We start from the raw sequence: 23120 nt of genomic DNA, 5'->3' as shown, positions 1-23120 counted from the left end.
GAGTGATTATAGCCCTTCTTCAGTAAGCTGATGGCATTTTTGCCGTGTTCCAATTTTTTTCCAAAGTTCAAATCATAACCTTCAATTTTATCGAAGACATTAATCGATTAGAAAATCTCTTCTCAAAGTTGTTTAGAGACTTGTACGGGGAAACTTAAGAGAATCGAAAACGAAACATATGGCTTATGCAATTTTAATGAAATAATATCATGTTTTTAATACATCGTTGAATATTTCATGATTTGGCAACCCTGTTTCTAGTTATGACTTTTTTCTTCTATGTATGAAAACTATTCCCCGGTTCCATCATCCGACCTATCATAGAATAGGTTATCAAGGTATCTTCCAATTAAGTCTAAAAGAGTGTATGGCAACTATTTTTTAAGTCTCACCTAAGTTATATTGATGTAAAACTTATGCAATATCTGTTGGACTTATTTGATTTAATACCAAAACCCATGTTTGTCGCTTTCGTTTCCAAAAGGATAATAATTCACATGAAAATTATTTCTGGATCTTTTGCGTGGCCTAATGTTGACTCATACTTGGTAAGGGGTGAGAAAGGCCCCAACCACATAGGTGGAAAAAATTACTGTTTCCATCCCATTCGAATTCACGTGATATCAGGCGCTCCAGAATCATTTTTTAGTAAAATAACGATCCCTCTTCTCTCTTTTCCACAGCTGAAACCCCTCAAACTGCACGAAATCCCGGGCGAAACCGCTCCGGAACCCCTCAAAGAGTACACCGAGGAGGAGCTGGAAGGCTACAAGCTGGCCGACCTGCAGTACCAGATCTCAATCCAGGAGGAAAAGTTAAACGCCAGCAAGCCGAACCTGTCCGTGATCGAGGAGTTCCTCAAGAAGCAGGAAGCGTACCTGCAGCGGGTGGCCATCCTGGAGGAGATCACAGCCAAGCGTAACGAAATGCGCCAGCTGTACGACGACGTGCGGAAGAAGCGCTTCACCGAGTTTATGCAGGGATTCCACATCATTACGAAAAAGCTGAAGGAAATGTACCAGATGATCACGCTGGGCGGTGACGCCGAGCTGGAGCTGGTCGACTCGATGGATCCGTTCAACGAGGGCATCGTGTTTAGCGTGCGACCGCCGAAGAAGTCGTGGAAGATGATCTCGAACCTTTCGGGCGGGGAGAAGACGCTTTCGTCGTTGGCGCTGGTGTTTGCGCTGCACTACTACAAGCCGTCGCCGCTGTACGTGATGGACGAGATTGACGCGGCGCTGGACTTTAAGAACGTGTCGATTGTGGCGCATTACATTAAGGTAAGGTTTGGTTTCTTGAAGTGGGTTTTGAAGAATCTAATCGTACAATTTCACAATTCCAGGAACGCACGAAAAACGCCCAGTTCATCATCATCTCGCTGCGGTCGAACATGTTCGAGCTGTCCGACTACCTGGTTGGCATCTACAAGGTGACGGACTGCACCAACTCCGTAACGATCAAGAACGATCCGCCCAAGTTCCATCAGATGTCCTCGCAAACGCAGCAGTCCTTTTCGTACAATCCCAATCTCAGCCTGCAGTCCGACTCGGGGCTGCTGGAGCAAACCAAGGACGAGATCAAAGACGAAGACGAAGGACCCACAAAGGAGAAGGATGTGGACGAGAGTGACGGAGGTGGCGGTGGCGGCGGCGGTGGAGGGACCAGCAGTTCGGTTGCGCTCGACCAATCGTCGATCGTTTCGCCCCAACCGATGGACGTTTCCAGCTGAGGCGCGCGGGTTAAGTTATTGTAATTTGATTAATCTATATATTTTGTGTGTAACATTTACTTATTTCCCAACTGACTACGCAGTTCTGTTACGTATCGTAAGGCCCCAGTTTTTGTAAGGACAAATACATTTTACGACCGGTACAGTACAAAATAAAAAAAGCAACTTGTTTTATTTCTTCACCTTTCAGCGATAAGAACAGTAAAGAAAAGTCCTTGCTTCCGCGTTGACCGGCCAATGCCTTGAACCTGCGTCAGAGCCCCGCAACGAAAGGGAAAATGTCGCGCACGACCAATTGTCTACCGGTTACAACGAATAGATCAAAGGTCAGAGGTCAGAGGGAGGTATGTCAACGGCGTGGCGGTGTGGTAATAGTTATCGAGTAACTATTTTTAGCGGTTTGATTACCCGCGAGAATGACGACAAATGTCGATCGGATTGAATCGTTGGGATTTAAGTTTCGGATTCGTGTTGGGCATGCGCGTTAATCTCTGCGAGACGTGATAACTTCTACTAAATGGTGAGAGAATTGCAGAGACCAATTCGGGAAGTTACAAAGCTTTATCGCCTTCAACTGTCTCTGTCTTCGTGAAATGGATCGTATCGGGACAATTTTTGGAGCATTGGCTCATTTTCGATAACTTTTCAAAAAGTCAAATCATCACTGGATGGATTGCGACAAAATTCAACATGCTTCTCCACACTCTATAACCATGCGTTTCCATTAAACTATCTTTTGACCATGCGTCTCCTTGGAACAAGAATTTTTGACGTCCTTACATACAAAAATTAAAGCAAATCAAATTGTACGCTCTACAGCATTGGCCTTGGCGTTCTCGATTGCGAGATTCCTACTCGAAACTTAGTGTCCGAAGGCTTGATTGTTGAGGCAATTGCAAACCTCTTTTTACACTTACCTTCCATCCACTCCAAGATTCGAACTGACGACCTTTGGATTGTTAGTCCAACTGCCTACAAGCAACTCCACCGAGGCAGGACCCAGGGAGACGACACCAACACCTGGATTGAGCTAACGACCTAACCCTCTAGGTTAGACCGGGGCCAACATTACTTCCCCGTCCAACGGAAGGCGTGATCAGACAAATATCGTCTCGAAAAATGCCACCGGGACCGTTTGGGATCGAACCCAAGCCGACCACGCTTACCCCTACACCACGGGTCCCGGCCGTTATTGGTGTAATTTTTTTAATAAAAAATTGATTCCGAAAATTATTATTATTGAATTGCAAAAAATCAAATTCAAACAAAATATATTTTAAATTAATTATAAATAATAAAATTAATATTGAAAACACTTACTTAATCCACCTTTGTGGTTGATGCCTTCCTCACTGTTTACCAACAATTATTAATATTCATCTAATTTGTCATCTAATTTGTTTTAGATCCGACTCCAAAAAAGTATATAAAAATCACTTAGATGGTCGTGGTTGACATAAACTTATTTGTTAAATATTTCATGAACGGCCAAAAGGGCCAGACACAGAGAACACAGCTCGAAATGGCAGAGAGAATAATGCCCTCGAGTTTATCTCGAATATAAAGTTCATCCGTCAAAACAAAACAAAAATAATACAAAAAAATGGCGTGGCCGGAGCAAAATATTATAATTTATACATAATATGTTGTGTTTTACTGGCCTTAATAGAAAAGATATTCCACTTTGAAATCATTCATTTTTCAAGCGAACTTCTTTGACCTTGAACCTCTGGGCCATGTTTGTCACCAAAAATCAGCCTAAACAAGTTTTTTTTTGTTGTCTTTAAAGTCGATTACCTTTTGACAATAAAAACGGATTTACAAACCCTAAAAAGGATTTAATAGGTAAGAAATATCTCTACAATTCGGTTATAACAAATTTTTTTCGATCCACCTATAAGGCCAGGTACCAAAAATCGAAAACGTTAAAAAAACTGAAATCGTGATTTACACCGATAGAATTTTTTAAGTTAAACATATTCTGATTCAGGTCAGTAAAACACAATTTTCTACGCATAAATCTCCAATGGGGTATCTCGGTTTATAATATTTTGCTCCAGTCACGCCGTTAAAAAGTGCTGTCTGCAGGAATCGAACCAGGGACCTTTGACTAACTAACTCAATGACTTACCTGACTCAGCCAAAAAGATACCATATAATACCACAGCTTGGAAGGGCGTAGAATCCCTGTAATTTGGGTCAATCCGAACATGTAACGTTACGTGTAAAATCACGTGAAATTGTTTTTACCCAAACATTTTACCTTTTTGAGCAAAGTACTTTAAGGCCGTTGCAAATATTTTTCAAATTTGTAGCCGTCCCCATCATTAAGGTCCGAAAAATCAGTGGGCAAAAAAATGGTTTTATCAAAAAACTTCAAAACATTCACGAAATTTTGAGTGCAATCAGCTAAAAACATTAAAAATTTAATCCCCTGTGTTTGTTATCACTTTCAACATGTTCGTTGAAAAATACTTTAAATGTTTGTAAGAGTCCGTTGTTCAGCAATCTTTTTTTCGGTGAGAAAAAAACCAATGCTTAAATATTTTTAAAACTAATGATTGCAAAACAACAGGGCAGGTAAAAAATGCATTTTAAAACACTTTTTTCATTTAAATGTTATTATGATGGCTTGTGATTTAAATTTATAAATATATTTTTTTTATTTTTTGAAATATTCCTCAAAATTTCTTTCGTCATTTCACAGGGCATGAGTTGGGCTACAATGTCCTTTTATTAGGTTTGACCAAAATTTAGAATATACCCAGAATCCAGGGCTGTCTCATTGTTCCCCACTCTTAACGGCTCATGGGTAACGATGATACACTTTGGTTTTTCTTCATTCAACTTTTCAAAATCTAATAAAATCTTTCAAAACATGAATTGGAAGTGATTTTTGGCATATTTATTGAGTTTGAACTTCATTTAACCAAAAATATACAGTTATCTATAAATATAAAAAATTTCGATGGTTTTGTTCGAACGCGAATCAGTTCATTACGGAGTGTCGGATCGAATGCTCTTTGTTGCGTTGGGTTTGTATAAGTCCAAGGAAGGTTCTTACGTCAAAAAGTTACAACTTTGGCCACTCTGGAACTCTGGATTCCGGAAAATCTGCAGATTGTATGGGAAAAGTTACGTAAAATCAAATTTTGATCACAGGAGGCTGAATAAGCAAAAAAGTTTAAAACGTCAACAAACGAAAAAAGGCAGAACGAAGTTTGTCGGGTAAGGCTGATATAAATAATTGGATTTTACAAAATTTAAATACTTTTTAGTATAACTTTTGTTAATTAAAGTTTACACACTCAGTTTTTTATGCCGAACTTCGGCAGAATTCTGCCGAAAACAGAACAATTGAGCGCTCGGCAGAGAGTTCGGCAGAAAATTCATCTGCCGAAGTCTCGGCAAAAATAATTTTGACAGTCAGTTTGTTCATGCCGAAAATCTCGGCATTCCTGGAAACGAATTTAACCGAAAATCTCGGCATTTTTTATAATAAAACCAAATCGAGATTCTCGCAATTAATTAAAAGCTGAAAAACATTATTCAACATATTTTAAAATAATATGCATGCGTGTTTTCATATTTATTGGTAGTTTTAAGTATAATCTAATACAATCTGATATAATCTGATACAATCAGAACCAAAATTAATCCTATATTCCGTCCAAGCGCCATCGTCTTGCATTTCCATGGTAATAGCTGCAAATGATAGACCCTTTAGAATTATCCTTTCACTCCGATTTTATTAAAAATGTTTACCTAGCTCTCAAGTAGAAATCCTGTCGGAATTCAAGGAGGAATCCAGATTTAACCAAAGAACCAGAACTTAGCTTAGCGAGCACTTCTCATATCGAAAACAAATATGGCTACCTCAACATCTAACCGAACAGCTCGGCACTTTCTAGCGAATTTGACAGTTGAATTGCCGAACTCGGTAGGTTTTGGACATGCCGAGATTTTCGTTAAATTTAACTGATCAACTTCGGCATTTTGCTTAGATCTGCCGAACTATCGGTTAAATTTAACCGTGAATATTGGGACCACGAATTTTCTACCGAGATTTCGGCAGAATATTACCTTGCCGAGCACGGTCGGCAGATATTTCTGCCGAACTCGAAAATTGATTCTGAGTGTGTAAAGTTGGCAAAATTGCTTTCAAATGTCCAAGACAAGTCACCTGCAATGAACCAACACAAGAACATGATGTTTAGCTAGAAAAATATTGATTTTCGTAGAGTGTCTCATTGTTCCCCAGCTGTCTCATTGTTCCTGCCAAGTGCGTCTACAATGAGACAGTTGAATAAATCTGGCTGTAGACGTCAGATCGATCTCATATTTTGGTCAATGTAAGAATAAATTAAAAGAAACAACCAAACAACAAACAAAAAGCTATTTAAAACATGCTGATGAAAAAAATACAAAAATCGTTGAAGTTTAAAAACCAAAAGTCGATGCCAACATTTCAAAAAGCATCATGTACAAACCATGCGTTTGAGAAAAACGCTTTTGAATGTTGAGCATCATTCTTCAATTCCCATTTTAATATAAAGGCAAAAGACGATGTTCTAATGATAACAAACGATGAAAAACGTTGCTTTTATTCATACTTGATCATCATATTCAATAAAACACTATTTCCGTCATTTTATTTGAGAAAAACAAACATAACTTCTTTTAAAATTACCAACGTTTATATCACCCTGCTGTCATTGAGGGTGGCGCTTTGTTATGATTCGCTTTTCGTCGGCAAATGTACATGGCGCTTTTTTCATGTTGCTTTTTTTTCGTCACGAGGTTCATGTAGTCTTTTATTTGACAGATGGACAGGGCTATATAAACAAGTGTTGCTGATGCCAGAGATTTTGTTTATGTTACTTTATTTAAAATCATTATTAAATAGACTTTATTGTAGTAACTTTTGCTCATTTTTGGTGGAGAGGTAGCTTATTGGGAGTACTTTCAGAATATGCAATAACCCAGAAAGTGTCAAAATGTACATGATGCCTTTTGAAATGTTGCCGTCGAAGTGTCTCATTGATAACTACTCTACCCTACACTCAAACCCCGATGGTTTGACACTGTGGCACGGTCACCCTATGCGTGTTGTGATTCACCCCCCAAGCGAATGTATGCTACCGAGTTGATGTTGCCCACAGCATAACGTCTAAACGAGTCAAGCAGACGAGTTGTGGACTGCGCAGTAATTAACTATTTTTCTTGCTAAATAATATTTCATTAGTTATTCAATCTCTAAAGTATCACAGACACCAACTGTTGTCAAACGAACGGGGTCACTTTTAAGTTTGACACCTCTTTTACACGGAGATAACGCACCCTACCAAACGTTTGTTTTGATAGTGTGAGTGAGCGCCGTGTAAAAAGTGACAGTTCGTCACTTTTTAGTTTGGCTTTGACCAACCAACAGGGTACAAACCGTACAAACTAAAAAAGTGTCAAACGAAAAAGTGACCAACCACCGGTTGATTCATAAACACAAAACAAAGTTAGGAATGTTCAACCCTGATCATAAATTTCATCATTCGAAAACTACCACGCGATCACGTACTCCACCCAAAACTTCTCACCAACTCCACGCGCAATTTTCACGCAATCCTCCTTCTCTGTGGCGCAACCAACGACCAACTTGAACAAATCACACTTTCGGCTAACCAGTCACCGCTCACTTTGATTCTCGCGAACTCGCGCGCTCACAGCTCACGTTGGCGTCTCGCGAGAACCGTCAAACGCGGCTCGCGGTGAGCCGGCATTTTGATCGCGGCGCGATAGTCCAACCCTGGCTCACCTCTGCCAAGGTCATCGCGGCATCGCGCAGGGCCTCGGCGAGCGAAAAATTTTCAGCCGAGCTCAGTTTATCCAGTGAGCTCGTACCGTCAAGTATTGCGTTGTGGTTCGGTCCCTTAGTGAGATACTACTCCCCTTTCTAACTTCACTAGAAAGCAAAGTAAGTGTTTTACAAACTTTTTTTTTGTATTTATTGTTGTTTAGTAAAGGATCTTAGCGGTTGAAAGTTTTCTTATCAGTAGATGTGACTATTTTGTTGCGAAATCTGGTGATAATTTCACTTGATTGGAATCAGTGAGATTACAAGTGAGGCATAGTCAGCAGTGACTTACACGTAGTGACACAAATTGGGCTTAGTATTATTAGTTAGAAAGTGTACAAAAAGATTATAAAGTTTTTTATAGCATAACTAAACTACTTTTCCACAAACTTCGTAAATAATCGATCTAAGAAGCCACTTCAATTCGACTTTCACGCCCTAACACTTGAAAATCGGTACTTTTCCATCAGAGTAGGCCGTCGATATCAGGAAGAAAAATGGTGGACCCTTTTTTGGAGACCATTCCCGGCGATTACATAAGAGAAGCCAGCTTGGATGCAATTTTTGTGCAGCGTGCGAAAGCAAAAAACGCAGGTCAAAGACCGGGACTCGATCTCGCGTTTCCAAATTCTGATAGGATTAACTGTGAGCTCGCTCCAACGTTGACCTCCACCGGTACTGTAGAGGTCGTGTGGTTTTTTGTACTCTTTTCCGTTTGGAAGAGGTGTGTGGGGACAATTTATTCATTCAGGAAAAATGTGAGGTGGGATGTGATAATTTTACCATTAGTAAAGATTAAGCTGGAATTCAAGTGGTTGACTTATAGCGAAAGTGAAATTCTCTTATTTCTTGGTCAGAGATTGCTCAAAAGTGATAAACACGATTATTCGTTCACTTGCGAATTTAATTTCGTTACGTCTCAGTCACGCGCTTTGCAAATATTTTTTGCATGTTTTGTGAAATGTCTCCTTCGTTTCACACTAAACTGTGCTAAAAATAAGTAAAAAAATAAAACCTTGACATTGACGGGCGTATCCTCCAATTTTCACTTTTCTTCCGATTATCCCAAACATCAAGCATTATGGTTTTGGTAAATTGTAACAACGCATATTTTGCTCTTTTCCGAACGAAAATGAAAGTCATGTAACACTTCTCTCCATGGTCTGTTCTGGAGCGATAAAAGAGAGCAGAGAAAGTGAAAAAGGAAGTATTATTTAGTGACCTTGGGGAAGTCACTCATGGGGCATGCTGACAGCGCGTGCCCTCGACCTAATATCTGAGCACATTAATAACCTTGATATGAAAACGATTTTAGCGTAGATTAGATTATCATTATCATAATTAACTATTAAAAATAAAGAATTTACTTAAAATAGCTATGGAAATTCTAGGATTGTCACTTATTTTGAAGCCTTTAAGTATTTGATAGAAATAGTTATTCAATTGGGAGAATTAAAAAAAAATGAGCTCAGATTGCTGATTTTATCACACTCAACTCAACTTACTTACTTTTTTTACTTTTCCTGCTCGTACAACCTCCGGGTCATGAGCTGTCTCCAGATGCGCTGCCACTGGACTACTCAACAATAAAGCTCATTTTTCTGAGCGCTATAACATTTTGTATGACCAAGCAACGTCCTTTTCAGAAAAGAAAATCTCACTTTTTGGACTTTCTTTACAGAAACTATCATTTGATCAGTATTGGGACTGATTGTTTATTTACCAAAATCATTTATTATATCTTGTTTCATGGGATCAAAGTTTTTTCATCGAACCACAGTTGCTATTGCAGTTGTTAAGTTTAATATTCAGGACATTTTAGTTTTTTTTTCTGCTGGTGTCATATTTGCGAAGGCCAGATTCTGGTGAACATTTTCAAAGTCGATGTTCAACCATTCTGAAACACTGTATTGGTCTGTAATGTTTTGCGACGCCCATTTTTTATGACAGGGAAAAGAGCTTAAAGTTGGTCCAAAATCCGTTGCCAAAAACTAAAATTTTATCAGTATCTCATAAGTACAAACAGTTTAATTTCATTGCGGCTTTTAGTGTTAATAATTCAGTTATTTCCAATAAGATCAATTTGAATACCTTACAGAGTGTTGGAGTTACTTGAAGCCGTTGATCATTTTTCAAAGAGAATTGATCATCACTCTGGAATGCTTTGTATTTAACTCAATTTGATGAAATTCTGCACCAAAATGAATTTTTGCTCTAAATCAAATGTGTCTCCAAATTTATATCATTTTTTCATTCCTGTTTGACTATTATTGATAAATGACGATTTTCATAACTCTATAAGGAAAAGTACTATTTTAAACAACCTATAGAAGAGATTTAGAAAAATCATGGTGGAAGTCGTCACTTTAAACCAAATAGTTGATAAAGATTACAGAAATATTAGGGTAAACAAGAAAATAACTATTCTGTGTTTTTTTTTTGTATTACAACTTGAAGCTTTACAAAATGTGAAGTTTTTTTCCAAGTATTTAAAAGATCCCAAAAGGTCAAATTTTGATGGGATTTGATGATTTTCGCAGCCATGGAAAAATTAAACTCCGAAACGTTATTTTTTGGAAACATTTTGTTTTCAAAAATAAGATATTGTTTGAACACTTATGCTGAAACTCATGTCAATTCTTGGTCACGAATGACCCCCTTTTGGTTAAAGTCACACTAATGAAATAAACAACCACAGTCCAAGTCAACGATCTTCTTTATGGAAAACTTTACGCAGTAGGCCTAGCCGCTTCAATAATTTTGAAGTTTCAATGCAAAACAAGCCAAATAATGCAAGTGGGCTACAAGCAGTCTATCCTGCTCATGTTAAATGTAGGGGAAAGTGGGCAAGTGTAACAAGCTAAGGAAATGCTCGTTATAACCCGTTAAAAACGTTAAATAATCTGCCGGATTTTTCATAATCATCATCTTGGTCTTGACTGAGACTTTTATAGAACAAGTTTTTAAAAATCTTGTTTTTAATGTAAAAAATTGTTTTTGAAATTTTTGATTTTCCGTACGTTCTACTCAACTAGTGGGGCAAGACGAACAACCCGTTGGGGCAAGAGGAACAATGCATGAAACAACATGTTAATTTGCTAAGAATTGAACTGTTATCACTTAGATACATCAGATTAGAATGCATTTGAAACGTTTCTTCCATTTTTAGATAAAAACATAATATTTTACTAAAAAATTTATCGTTTCTACGAAAGAAAATATTACTTAAATGATAAATAGTAAATTTTCATGATATCACTTTATTTTGCATGGAATTTTTTTTAAAACAAATGTTTATCAGTTTTTAGGTACTTTTAAGTATTTATTTCACAATAAAATATGTTGTTGCAGCAATTCGTTTTTTTTCCATACCAAAAATCCGTATGGTACACTTGCCCCACCTGAACATGATTTTTTAAAAGTTCTCAACAAAAATAACCAAAAGTTAAATCATACTTTATAATTGGTGCAAGTCATTGGTAGGGACACTACTGATCTAGGAAAAATACCATTTTGATAAAATGAGCCTTAAAACGAACCCTGAGCCCTCGCCTGAGCCTTATTTTGTACTTTCCAAATATTATAAGAAAACGAAGGTTTTGAAAAAAACTTCATTCAATCTTATGCCCAGTGGCGTTTGCGTCGTTTTGGCGGTTATGTGGTAGTAGAATCAGCTAATTGCATTGCTAGCAACAATTCTAATACTGGAAATAACCAAAACTGTAAAAAATACTGCCGTACGAGCGATTGTTCCTCTTGCCCCATATGGTCGTCTTGCCCCACCTTCCCCTAACAATTGACTCACGTGAGCTGGATAGACTTCTTGTCTACAAATCCTCTTTGGCCTATTTAAGTTGTTTTGCTTAAATGTCAATATACGACAAGGACAATGCTAGGCGTAATATGAGCGAAAACATAAGCCAGGATTTTTGATTCCCAAATCTATTTCGCTGTAAATTTTAATATGGTTTTGGTTTAATTTTGAAAATAAAGATGTAAAATAGAAAAAAATATTGAATTCAACTTATTATACATTTTTATTAACATTGAGCTTAAAAACAAACTAAATTTACCTATATGGTTGGTGATAACCAAAAATGGGTCACACATAAGATCAGGACATAATTGACAACAACGTTAGGTCGGATTATTAATCCGGTCATTGTTTTCATACAGATAAGTGAAATCCGGCTAAGAATATCACTTAAGTGGCCATAACATGAGACAGGGTTGCCAAATCTTCAATATTTGAGGCTCATTTTTAAGGTTTTTCTATAAATTATTCAACGATAGGTCAGATGATTGATCCGGACATAGTATTCATTGATATAAGTGAGATTCAGCATAAAAAAGTACAATATTAACATTTAAGTGTTCATAACTTGAAACAGAGTTGCCAGATCTTCTAAATTTTCGACTCGTTTGAAAAGTCTTTCCGTTACGTATCAAACGATTTTTAAAATGATGAAACTGGGTACGATTTCCGGCCGCGAAAACACATTTTTAAACATAGCTCAATATTCTAAGAACGGAGACTCTGTTTGTAATCTAATGATTTCAAAGTTTACAGATCATGCGCCTCTGCTATATTTCATAACCAATGAATTGTGAATCGTGACTTTAAATTTAGCTGATGTGTGTTAGATATTCAAAGGATTAGGCAATTGTTTTAGGCTTTGAGACTATTTCTCACCAAGAAACAACGACTTGTTTGTTGAAAGTCATCCCATCAACATTGGGCGTCATCAAATTTCAATCCTGAAGCGTCGATAAGCCAGCCAATAAAAAAAATAACACAACAACCCTGAACATCACCGACTTCCGATGATCCGTGGAATTATGTAAGCACCTTTAATCAAACTTTTACTCTTGTGCTTTGACGTAGTTGATAGTCAGACAGGTTCGAAAGCGAAAAACATCACTGATAAGAAAACGGTTTCCTCGGCGATCACCCCAAAGTCACCCGACGATTAACCCCGGTTTTCCCCCCTTTCCTTTCCTGCAGCTCCAAAATGCCGTTCAAGAGTATTAAGGCCCGCCAGATCTTCGACTCGCGTGGCAACCCCACCGTCGAGGTCGACCTGATCACCGATCTGGGTCTGTTCCGCGCGGCGGTCCCGTCCGGCGCCTCCACCGGTGTCCACGAGGCGCTGGAGCTGCGCGACGAAGTCAAGGCCGACTGGCACGGCAAGGGCGTCCTGAAGGCGGTGGAGAACATCAACAAGTCGATCGCGCCGGCCGTCATGGCGTCCGGACTGTGCGTGACCCAGCAGAAGGAGGTGAGTTGGCGTGATCGGCGCGACTATTTTTACGCGGTTGGCACGGCGTTCGATTTGTGTGCCCAGGAAGAATGGTTATTTTTGTAATTTGCGCCAAGAACGGTTGGGTAATCGAGTTCGGAAGAAGTCGTTGACTCGCGTGGCGCGCGCTCGCCGCTTGTTTTTATTGCTACATCGGTTAAATAACTTGGATGCTTTTTCCGTCCCTTTCGACAGATCGATGAGCTGATGCTGAAGTTGGACGGAACCGAGAACAAGTCGAAGCTCGGTGCCAACGCCATCCTGGGAGTCTCGCTGGCCGTGTGCAAGGCTGGTGCCGCCAAGAAGGGCATTCCGCTGTACAAGCACATCGCTGAGCTGTCCGGAAACGGTGACATCATCCTGCCGGTGCCGGCCTTCAACGTGATCAACGGTGGCAGCCACGCTGGTAACAAACTGGCCATGCAGGAGTTCATGATCCTGCCGACCGGTGCGTCGTCCTTCACCGAAGCCATGAAGATCGGCACGGAGGTGTACCACCACCTGAAGAACGTCATCAAGGCCAAGTTCGGTCTGGACGCGACCGCCGTCGGTGATGAGGGTGGCTTCGCGCCCAACATTCTGGAGAACAAGGAAGCGCTGAACCTGATCCAGGATGCCATCGCCAAGGCCGGTTACACCGGAAAGGTCGAGATCGGCATGGACGTCGCCGCGTCCGAGTTCCACAAGGACGGCAAGTACGATCTGGACTTCAAGAACCCCAAGTCGGACAAGAGCGCCTGGCTGTCGCCGGACTCCCTCGAGGAAATGTACCAGGGCTTCATCAAGGACTTCCCGATCGTCAGCATTGAGGATCCCTTCGACCAGGACCACTGGGACGCCTGGGCGAAGATCACCGCCAACACCACGATCCAGATCGTCGGTGACGATTTGACTGTGACCAACCCGAAGCGTATCGCTACTGCCGTCGAGAAGAAGGCCTGCAACTGCCTGCTGCTGAAGGTCAACCAGATCGGTTCCGTGACCGAGTCCATCAACGCCCATCTGCTGGCCAAGAAGAACGGCTGGGGAACCATGGTGTCGCATCGCTCCGGTGAAACCGAGGACACCTTCATCGCCGATCTCGTCGTCGGTCTGAGCACTGGCCAGATCAAGACCGGAGCTCCGTGCCGATCGGAGCGTCTGGCCAAGTACAACCAGATTCTGCGCATTGAGGAGGAGCTCGGCAGCGGTGCCAAGTTCGCCGGCAAGAAGTTCCGTCACCCGCAGTAAATCCCAAAGACGGTGGAAGCGAAAGAAACAAAAACTGAGCACATACCACATTTTGAGCGCGCGTAGTTCATAGTCTCGTCACTCTCTGACTCTCATATTACTAATATTACTAAGTAAGGGACAGATATCAATTACATAACCTAAAACAAAACAAACCCTAAATGTGTGTGTGAATATGCACAGTTCCGCGAGAGCAAAACGAAGCAAAGTCAGGATATTTTGCGTTACAACAAAACCCAACAAACAACCTAAGCGTACCTCCCACTATTTGATATAGGATCGTACAAGCATCGTCGACAGGAGGATTTTCAGGCAAAATTTAAAAAATGATTGTTACTGTTAATTGAAAATAAAGAAAAAGGAATGATACTGAGTAAATAGTAAGAATGAAATACATGATTATTGGTAAATACACAACAGACATAAAAGATTTGCGTTTGTTTTACTTTCCTTTTTTTAAATATCACATAATTTTTTTCGTCAACATTAGTTTATGGAGACGGGTGGTACTTTACTAGTTAAAGATTTATCAATAACCATGCGTCTCCTTTGAAATACAATTGAACAATGGACTAAATTATGGGGACGCATGGTATCTTAAAATTATTCAATAAAGCTGGAGCTGTGGAGTCGGAATCGGCAAATTCTCATAAGCTGGAGTCGAAGCCGCTTAATCTTAGAGCCAGTGCTGGGTTAGGGTTTGTTCAAATATTTCGTCCCGAGATTTTCGGAATTACAGACTTCCTCCCCCCTGCCTTCTGTCAAGCACTTTTCCTATACCTTTAACATGGCCTGTCACAAACCCCAGACCTCACCCTCCTCCCCTAATTCATGGACGTAATTTTTGAACGAACCCACATTTAAAAAATCTTTGTATGAGAAGTAAATGTCGGTCCCAGCCTGAGTGTTAAGTTCGTTAGCTCATTCCAGCTTTACATACGCATTTGAAGTTTGTTTTTAAAAAGTAGATGACAAATTGTGCCGTTTGCAACGTCATGATTTTTTCTTTTTTTTCGAATTATGTTCCGAATGATATTAACATCTGTCCCAAACTAAAATATTATTACAGATTCGAATTATAAATTGAATTTTCTTCAAGTAAGTCGAACTTTTCATTTGCCCCATCCCAAAATACTAATCCTAAATCCAATAAAAAAATGGCTCACTTGATTTTTGGTTGAAATTTCGTACCAACCTGGAATTAAGTCGTCGGAAAATCCACCGGTATTATACGATAAGGCCCATGTTCCGTAAGTCCCCATGTGTGCCATCGGAAAGGGCATAGGGTATATGGCCCTATTTTGGACCTACTATGCAAAGCGTCAACATATTTCGCATAGTTCTCAGGAACGGTCTAACTAATTTGGCTCGTTTCAAGATTGTTTTGTGCCTTAATTTATGCTTAACAAAGTGTACTATTGAAAATTTAAAATAATTTAACCATTTCATTGTAATAAGCATTTCAAGTAAAACATTTTTTGGATGCTTTTTGGACTTATTGAATGTATTTTGGAGACATCGCTGAACCTATTTTGGACCCACACTCTGATTGGTTGAAAATTGGACAACTTGAATTGCGGCGTGCGGCGGCAACACGCATACTTACAAAAACTCGGTTTGATAAACCAAAGGGCCTATCCACGATTATAATTTGGAAAATATTTATTTCAGAAATTAAACAATTATGATGAAACAATGGATTTGAATTTGAAAACGTGTTTTAATCATATTGAATGGAAACTCACGCATCTTTAGCAGGTCTCTGTCCTATTTACAATTTGCATATTCTTACGACCTAATTGTTCAAGCATTAGAACATAAAAGACAACCCGTTATTACTCGCAATTAAAACACCTTATCCTAAAATTAAATGAATGACACAGATACATAACAAGTTACAATGAAAAAAGGTTCTAAATTTTACGCAGAGCTTATGTTCAAATATTTTTAAACAATCAATAAATTTTAAAGGGAGATTATAGCTTGTAACTTGGTGTGAAACTTTCTCATCTGTCATGTTAAACTTTACAGTTGCTTGACAAAAAGTTTAACTACATGTTGCACTTTAAAAACAGTGTAATATTTGAAAAAAACTTTGTTTGAATACCAGGGTGCCTTTGATAGTCATAGTTTGTCTTGTTAAAAGCAGATTTGAGGTTTTCAAACATTATTTTTACTTCGAACTTACCATCGCTTAGGTTGCTGATATAATTTTTAAGAAAATCATTTTATCAATACTTAGTTTATTATGTTTATAAGCTTTTTAATATATAACATAAATTTTAGGTAATATTGTTAAAAATACAGAACTTTGCCTGAAATTCGTTGAAACTAGTTTTGTTTATTAAATTATGGATTTATATTACATGTATAACTGAATTTAAAGAATGAATTAAAAGTTTGCACATTTTATATGAAATTTGTTTTAATGGAAATGCCTTTAAATTATGATATTTTTTTAAATTATGTTTCAAAAACAAATAATATTTAATAATATTCATATTACTTATTTTACCTTTTCCTAGTACCGTAAACTGGGGTGACTTTGATAGCCCGGGGTGACTTTGATAGGTTTTTCAAATGCCCGTCAAATTAATACCTAAGCATTTTGCGTATGTAAGCATTAAGGAAAAGCTTATTGTCGAACATATATGCAAAATTGTGTCTGTTACATTGGATGTATCAAAATTAGTGGCCAAATCAAATTTCTATCAATTTCACCCCGGGCTATCAAAGTCACCCCAGTTTACGGTAGAAGATTGTCCTAAGAATCTGAAAATGCATTCCTTTTTACGATTCAAAATCATGTTCATTGAAAAAAACATGACACGTTGAGAAGATGAAAATAATGCTATTTATCAACATTTTCTTAGTTACAGTTAACGAGCTTTTTAAACTTTTCAAAATTTCATGAAAAGTTCTTCATGAGGTACTTTGAGCACTTCTCTACCACGGTCAGTATGATTCCATACCATTCCGTACGTATTCAACTTTTTTTTTTGAAGATTTTTATTTTTCTAGCTGGTTTAATTGTGTTTCTAACATGATTGACACGGTAAAATTTAAAAGTGTAATTTATTATAAACCAACGCTGCCAATTGTGAAAAAATGCGTTATACCTGTATTTTTTAAAATTATATACACTCAAACCCCGATGGTTTGACACCAACTGTTGTCAAATGAACGGGGTCACTTTTTAGTTTGACACCCCTTTAACACTAAGCTCACACACACTACCAAACGTTTGTTTTGATAGTGTGCGTGAGCGCCGTGTATAAAGTGACAGTTCGTCACTTTTTAGTTTGACTTTGACCAACCAACGGGGTACAAACTAAAAAAGTGTCAAACGAAAAAGTGACCAACCACCGGGGGTTGAGTGTATAGATAAACATGCAAAAATCAGATAAAACTTACAAAAAATATATTTTCCATATGTATATTTCTCTGATAATTCGTAAATTGATCGAGAACTAATCGAAAAATTGATTTGTTTACAACTAGCGCTTAGGATCTTTTTAAAACTAACTCAAGATTTTTTTAAATTTAATTCATACGACTTTTTCAAAAACCACTCGTAAGCGATGTTGACAGCTCCTGTCACGGTGACAGCTGACGATTTAATGAACTAGACCCTTTAGGTTTTTCAATCGTTTCCCCTTCAATTCCAACAGGGTAGCCAGTTTGCATTTTTTGAAGCAAAAATTAAAAATATATGCGGCTAAATTGGTGATAATGATGTTTAGACAAAAATAAATCAACATCAGTTTAAATTTTGGGATACTTTGTAATCGGTCCTAACAATCATCTAAATCTCTAGCATCAATTTGCATTTTTATCGTTTAAAAACATATTTTCATTGTTTCTGTTAATCATTTGCTTTTAAAAGCTTGGATTTCATTCAAATAATTACAGTAAAGAAATTCAATTCAAAAAATTAAATTTAAAAAATTTAATCAATTTCAATGAAATATAGAAATAAATTGATAAACAAAACTGGCAACACCTTGTTATGCATGTGTTGGTGATAGCCTTGAACCGACGGCAAAGTAGCTCCAAAAACTGATCCAACGCGGCTGATTTGAAAAAATATTTTGAAATGAGTTTTTTTCTATAATAGAATAGTTATTTCAATTGTTTAGTGACGGAAAACAAGAAAGAATTAAATAAACAACAGTTACATTGCTCGGAAACCGGACGAAATTGCTTGGTGTCAGTGCAAAACAGATAAAATCATCAAGGTGTCGCGAGCCAAATCTGATAAGCAACGAGGCCGGAATTTTTGGACCTAATCGATGTGCTAGGAAAATGAAAGGAAGTTCGAATGGCGTTGGAAAAAGTGGCTGAAAAAGCGGAAATAATCAAAAATGTTAACATTTTTGGAAGAGGTAAGATACAAAACGATCCTGCCTACACTTTCTGTTGGTTGGATTCAGTGAATTCGTACTTTAAAAGCCTGAACTACCTCGATTAATAAAAATAGGTCCAAAATAGGTACTAGGTCCAAAATAGGGTCATATACCCTACAATTTCTGAACTTGTCCACCGATGCTCAGTGAATAACAAAATTAAAAAAATATAGGTATCCTACCAAATATGTCATAGGGGAAATCTACCCATTTTAATCCTAATAAGCGGTCGTGTTTGAATGATGCTGGATAATCTAGAGTCTCCCTTGAATTTTACTAAAACCAAGTACACCAACGAGTAGAGCAAGTTTTTGTTTACCAAGCATTTAACAAAAAAAAAAAATCCCAAGGGTATTCTAATCGAGGCGAATGCATTGGGCCACGCCCATTTTTCTTATATCGGCTTAGTTCTTTTTTCTTCCAACACTCTGTCGAGTGTTGCCATTTGCGCTGACAGTTCAAACGAACACTCACGAAAAGTGGCATTTATAGGGAAAGTTTCCTGGCATCGCTGGCTGTGCTGCTGGTGGTGTTGACGGCCAGCCTTTGTTCTTTTTTGCCTTCGTCTCTCGCTCGGTTTTCTTCAGCCTCCGATTGGAATGCAAAGTGAAAATTGAAACGTCAAACGACTTGGCGCGTTTGTTTTTTTGATGGCGCTTGCTAATTTATTACATTTTTCGGGATTATTCTTCAAGTGAGTGCCTTACTAATGATCAAAAGAACATGTTGCCGGTAGTTGGAAGCAATTTCATATCTTAAGCGCCGTGAAAAAGTAAGCGAAAGTGAAAAGTTAATTTTGGCGATATTCATTAAGCGTTTGAGGGATTCTCGTGTGTGTCACTGTGTGTGCCAACAAAATGATGAGAAGTGGTCTCGCAAAATACAAATTATGATCAAAAGTGCATTAAATGTGATCTTTTTGGCCAGTAAGTGGCATACATTTGAGTGCTTACTCGAGGCGGTGCTGTTGCTGGTAAGTTTATAGCCCAAATAGTATTTTTGGAGCTTTAATCGAGCATCAAACTCTCCATATGACGAAGATAGGTGTTTGATTGGAAAGGGTAGATTTCCCCTATTACGGTAATTTTGGGCAGCTGAATTCAAAAATATAATTATTTTTTCATGAAATGAAATCTTAGTACATAAGGGTAATTCATAAATTATTATTTTTTAAATTTTTTTTAATTGCTGAAATTGTATTTTTTATATCAATTGTAGCCTGGAATTTGATTTTTTTGAGTGTGTAAATCTTAACATTAATTAATCATTCCGTGCTTGAATTGACTGATTGACGTAGTCAGTTTTACTAGGTCGAGAAAAATCAAAATTAATCACTCAACAGCATTGCCTTGTCGCGGTGTTCATCAAGCTTTCATAGCATGCTAAGGAAAATGTGATGCTTTTTGAGGGAAAACCGTTGATTCCGGAGACATCGGATTGTTTGCCGATGCGCCAGCTCTAGGGACAACGAATCCATATGCTCTCTACGGGAAAAGTGTTCTCCAGACCATTCCCCATAGGCCGGACCATACCAGAAGTTGGCGCGTGATTTTCCCAGACCTGTAGGAGCGTTTGAACAAAAAGTTCCAATTTCCCAAAGTAATTTCCATGTAAACTTTTACCCTGATGCGCGCAGCCAGTTTACAATCAAATGAGCTGATATTTGGCATGAAAGTCCCTATGGGCATGCCCTACAAGGGGAAACATACTAAAACTTGATCCGAGAACTTTTTGAAAAACGTACCCACCCTAGTGTAGGTGTCAAATTGAATGAAAATTATTTTTTTTCTACTGGAAATATAATTAGTTAGGAATGATTGATGGAAGTATATTTTGTTAGAGTGTAACAAAAATGACTTTTTGGCGGGCATTCAGGGGTTTGTTCAGGTGGGCATACTGAGCCTAAATCCCAAATATGAGCTTGATTGGACGTAACAGGAGCTGGCGCTCCGCCCTTCAATTTTAAATGGGATTTAACCCGTAAAAAAAGATTTTTTCAAAAATGTCACTTTTTGAGGCATATTGGCCACCAATGCGTTTACCAAAAACATCACTGGCGTGTAGGCTAGATCCTTGCGCATCTTTTGGTATATATAACATTGAAGTTTGGAGCATCCTGGTGCTCGGTACAGACCTTCAAAGTTTGGCATTTTTTCGAAAAATCGGCCCCGGCAAAAAAGATATGCGTCGCACCTCGCGACGCCCGAGACGCCATTTGATTTTGCTGGGACCGATTTTTCGAAAATATGCCAAACTTTGAAGGTCTGTACCGAGCACCAGGATGCTCCAAACTTCAATGTTATATATACCAAAAGATGCGCAAGGATCTGGCCTATACGCCAGTGATGTTTTTGGTAAACGCATTGGTGGCCAAAATGCCTCAAAAAGTGACATTTTTGAAAAAATCTTTTTTTACGGGTTAAATCCCATTTAAAATTGAAGGGCGGAGCGCCAGCTCCTGTTACGTCCAATCAAGCTCATATTTGGGATTTAGGCTCAGTATGCCCACCGGAACAAACCCCTGAATGCCCGCCAAAAAGTCATTTTTGTTACATCCTAATATTTTGTAACATTTTTGGATAATTTGTTTTATTGGGTAATTCTCCGCTAACAGTTACTCACATAGCATGCAGTTGCCCCGGACACTTTCGATCTTGTCTGTCGTGGGCTGCCTTGAACGGCCATGATCAACGAGGACCACGACGAACCACTTTTTCAAATCTTTTTTTCGCTGAATTGCGATATTTTGCGATGACCCTTCTGAGCTATTGCAGATTCGAAAAAAATGTCAAGTAAAGAAACATGGCAAAATTTTTCAAGCTATTTTTTGTATTTTTTTGATGAAAAGACGTTTTTTCGAAATTCTGAAAACGTCATCGATGGTCGTCTAATTTTACATAAAAATTGCTTTGACATCAAAATTCCAAATCATCAACATGTTTAAAAATGAATGGGGTCGTACCGCTCCTCCGTCACGAGATACAGTCGACTCTCTGGTTGTCAATATCCAAGGGACCGTCGAGGAAGAGAATCATCAGTTTACAGAACGATGCAAAATGAAGACTCGATTGAAAATATTTTTTTCTTGATACCCAGCTATGGGAGAGAATCATGGTAACGTCCATCAAACAAAAACAAACTTATGTCAAACACCCTTCAAAGCTTCGTTTTGCCAAGAAAAATGTCTATGCAAGCCATGAGAAAATGAAATTATTGACAACCGGAAGAGATTTTTAAAGCAAACAGAATCCAAGGGACCGTCGAGGAAGAGATCCTTCAAGCAAGGGAAAATATCGAAGAATGAAGATAATTGAAGTATGCAGATTGAAGGGACTGAAGAATTCATCGATAGATGGAGAATTATTGATATCGAGAAGATCGACAGCCAGAGAGTCGACTGTATTGAAAAACGAACCTCGCATACGTGATCAGGAACCAAACTAATATCAAAATAAAAAAGAGATTTAAATGTTTTTCCCTTTCTGTTGAACATGAGAAGGTCCTTACTTATCCACAATTCTTTTTTTGATTTTTGCTTTTTCTCAAACATGCAAAGTTATTTGAAAAATCTAAGTGTTTTGTAATCAGAAACTCCGTAATATATAGAATTATTTTAAACCTGAGCTTTTCTTTAAAAATAAAATAAAAAAGAGATTGAAAAAGAGATTGATATTGTTTCTGAGTTTCATATTTTAGTGATTTTTGAGAAGATTATTTATATTGATTTTTGTGAATTGTTGCATGCTCTTAAACATAAAATTTTCAAAAAAGTTTTTTGTTTTTGCCCATCGCAATGCGCATGCGCATTGCCCATCGCAAGCCTTAGTTTTGAACAAATACCGACTCTCTGGTTGTCAATATCCAAGGGACCGTCGAGGAAGAGAATCATCAGTTTACAGAACGATGCAAAAGGAAGACTCGATTGAAATTTTTTTTCTTGATACCCAGCTATGGGAGAGAATCATGGCAACGCCCAGCAAACAAAAACAAACTTATGTCAAACGCCCTTCAAAGCTTCGTTTCGCGAAGAAAAATGTCTATGCAAGCCATGAGAAAGTGAAATTATTGACAACCGGATGAAATTTTAAAATCAAACAGAATCCAAGGGACCGTCGAGGAAGAGATCCTTCAAGTAATAGAAAATATCGAGGAATGAAGAGAATTGGAGTATGCAGATTGAAGGGACTGAAGAATTCATCGGTAGATGGAGCAATATTGATATCGAGAAGATCGACAGCCAGAGAGTCGACTGTAAATTAATCAAGAAGATCCACAGCAATTTGGATGACGCTTTAAACCTCTAAAATACCTTGCGCCTCCATGAAACTGTATATCAGCGATTTTCAACGGAGACACTGGCCTAATAGGATTACATGGATAGGTGTACCAGTGTAGAAGAAGGCAGATTGTAATCGATGCTGTGTATGATGTTATCGAATATAGTTTTCTCATATCCTAACACGTGAATTTTAATTTATTTATACAATATTGCGAGATTTTTACCTGCCATTCTAAACATTGTTCACTCACTTTTCTGGCTTAGTATTGGTTATATCACAACTCTCATTGACGGCTGTAGGTAGCTCACAATCAGCTCCCGCAGC

General features: G+C 38.3%; 2 protein-coding genes across 3 annotated transcripts in view; both read left to right on the top strand.

Moving 5' to 3' along the window:
- LOC120413085 (structural maintenance of chromosomes protein 4) overlaps positions 1-1906 on the top strand; it is a 42010-nt gene extending 40104 nt beyond the window's left edge. The window contains exons 4-5 of the mRNA XM_039573791.2: positions 684-1283; positions 1346-1906. Of these exons, the coding sequence (XP_039429725.1) occupies positions 684-1283; positions 1346-1732 (987 nt within the window). The 3' untranslated portion in view covers positions 1733-1906. The remainder of the gene's footprint in view (positions 1-683; positions 1284-1345) is intronic.
- A 5636-nt stretch (positions 1907-7542) lies between these two features.
- LOC120413089 (enolase) lies at positions 7543-14540 on the top strand. Of its 2 annotated transcripts, none has more exons than XM_039573796.2 (3): positions 7543-7700; positions 12586-12859; positions 13076-14540. In XM_039573796.2, exons 2-3 carry the CDS (start codon positions 12593-12595, stop codon positions 14108-14110), a joined length of 1302 nt encoding a protein of 433 aa, XP_039429730.1. In that variant the 5' UTR covers positions 7543-7700; positions 12586-12592; the 3' UTR covers positions 14111-14540. The 2 variants fall into 2 exon arrangements, with proteins under 2 accessions (XP_039429730.1, XP_039429729.1); XM_039573795.1 differs by lacking the exon at positions 7543-7700 and adding an exon at positions 12403-12421.
- Positions 14541-23120: the final 8580 nt, after the last annotated feature.

The sequence above is a fragment of the Culex pipiens genome, chromosome 2 (genome assembly GCF_016801865.2).
Source record: "Culex pipiens pallens isolate TS chromosome 2, TS_CPP_V2, whole genome shotgun sequence".
NCBI lineage: Eukaryota > Metazoa > Arthropoda > Insecta > Diptera > Culicidae > Culex > Culex pipiens.
Note: the sequence above shows the minus strand (reverse complement) of the source record. Positions and strands in the feature narration are given on the sequence as shown.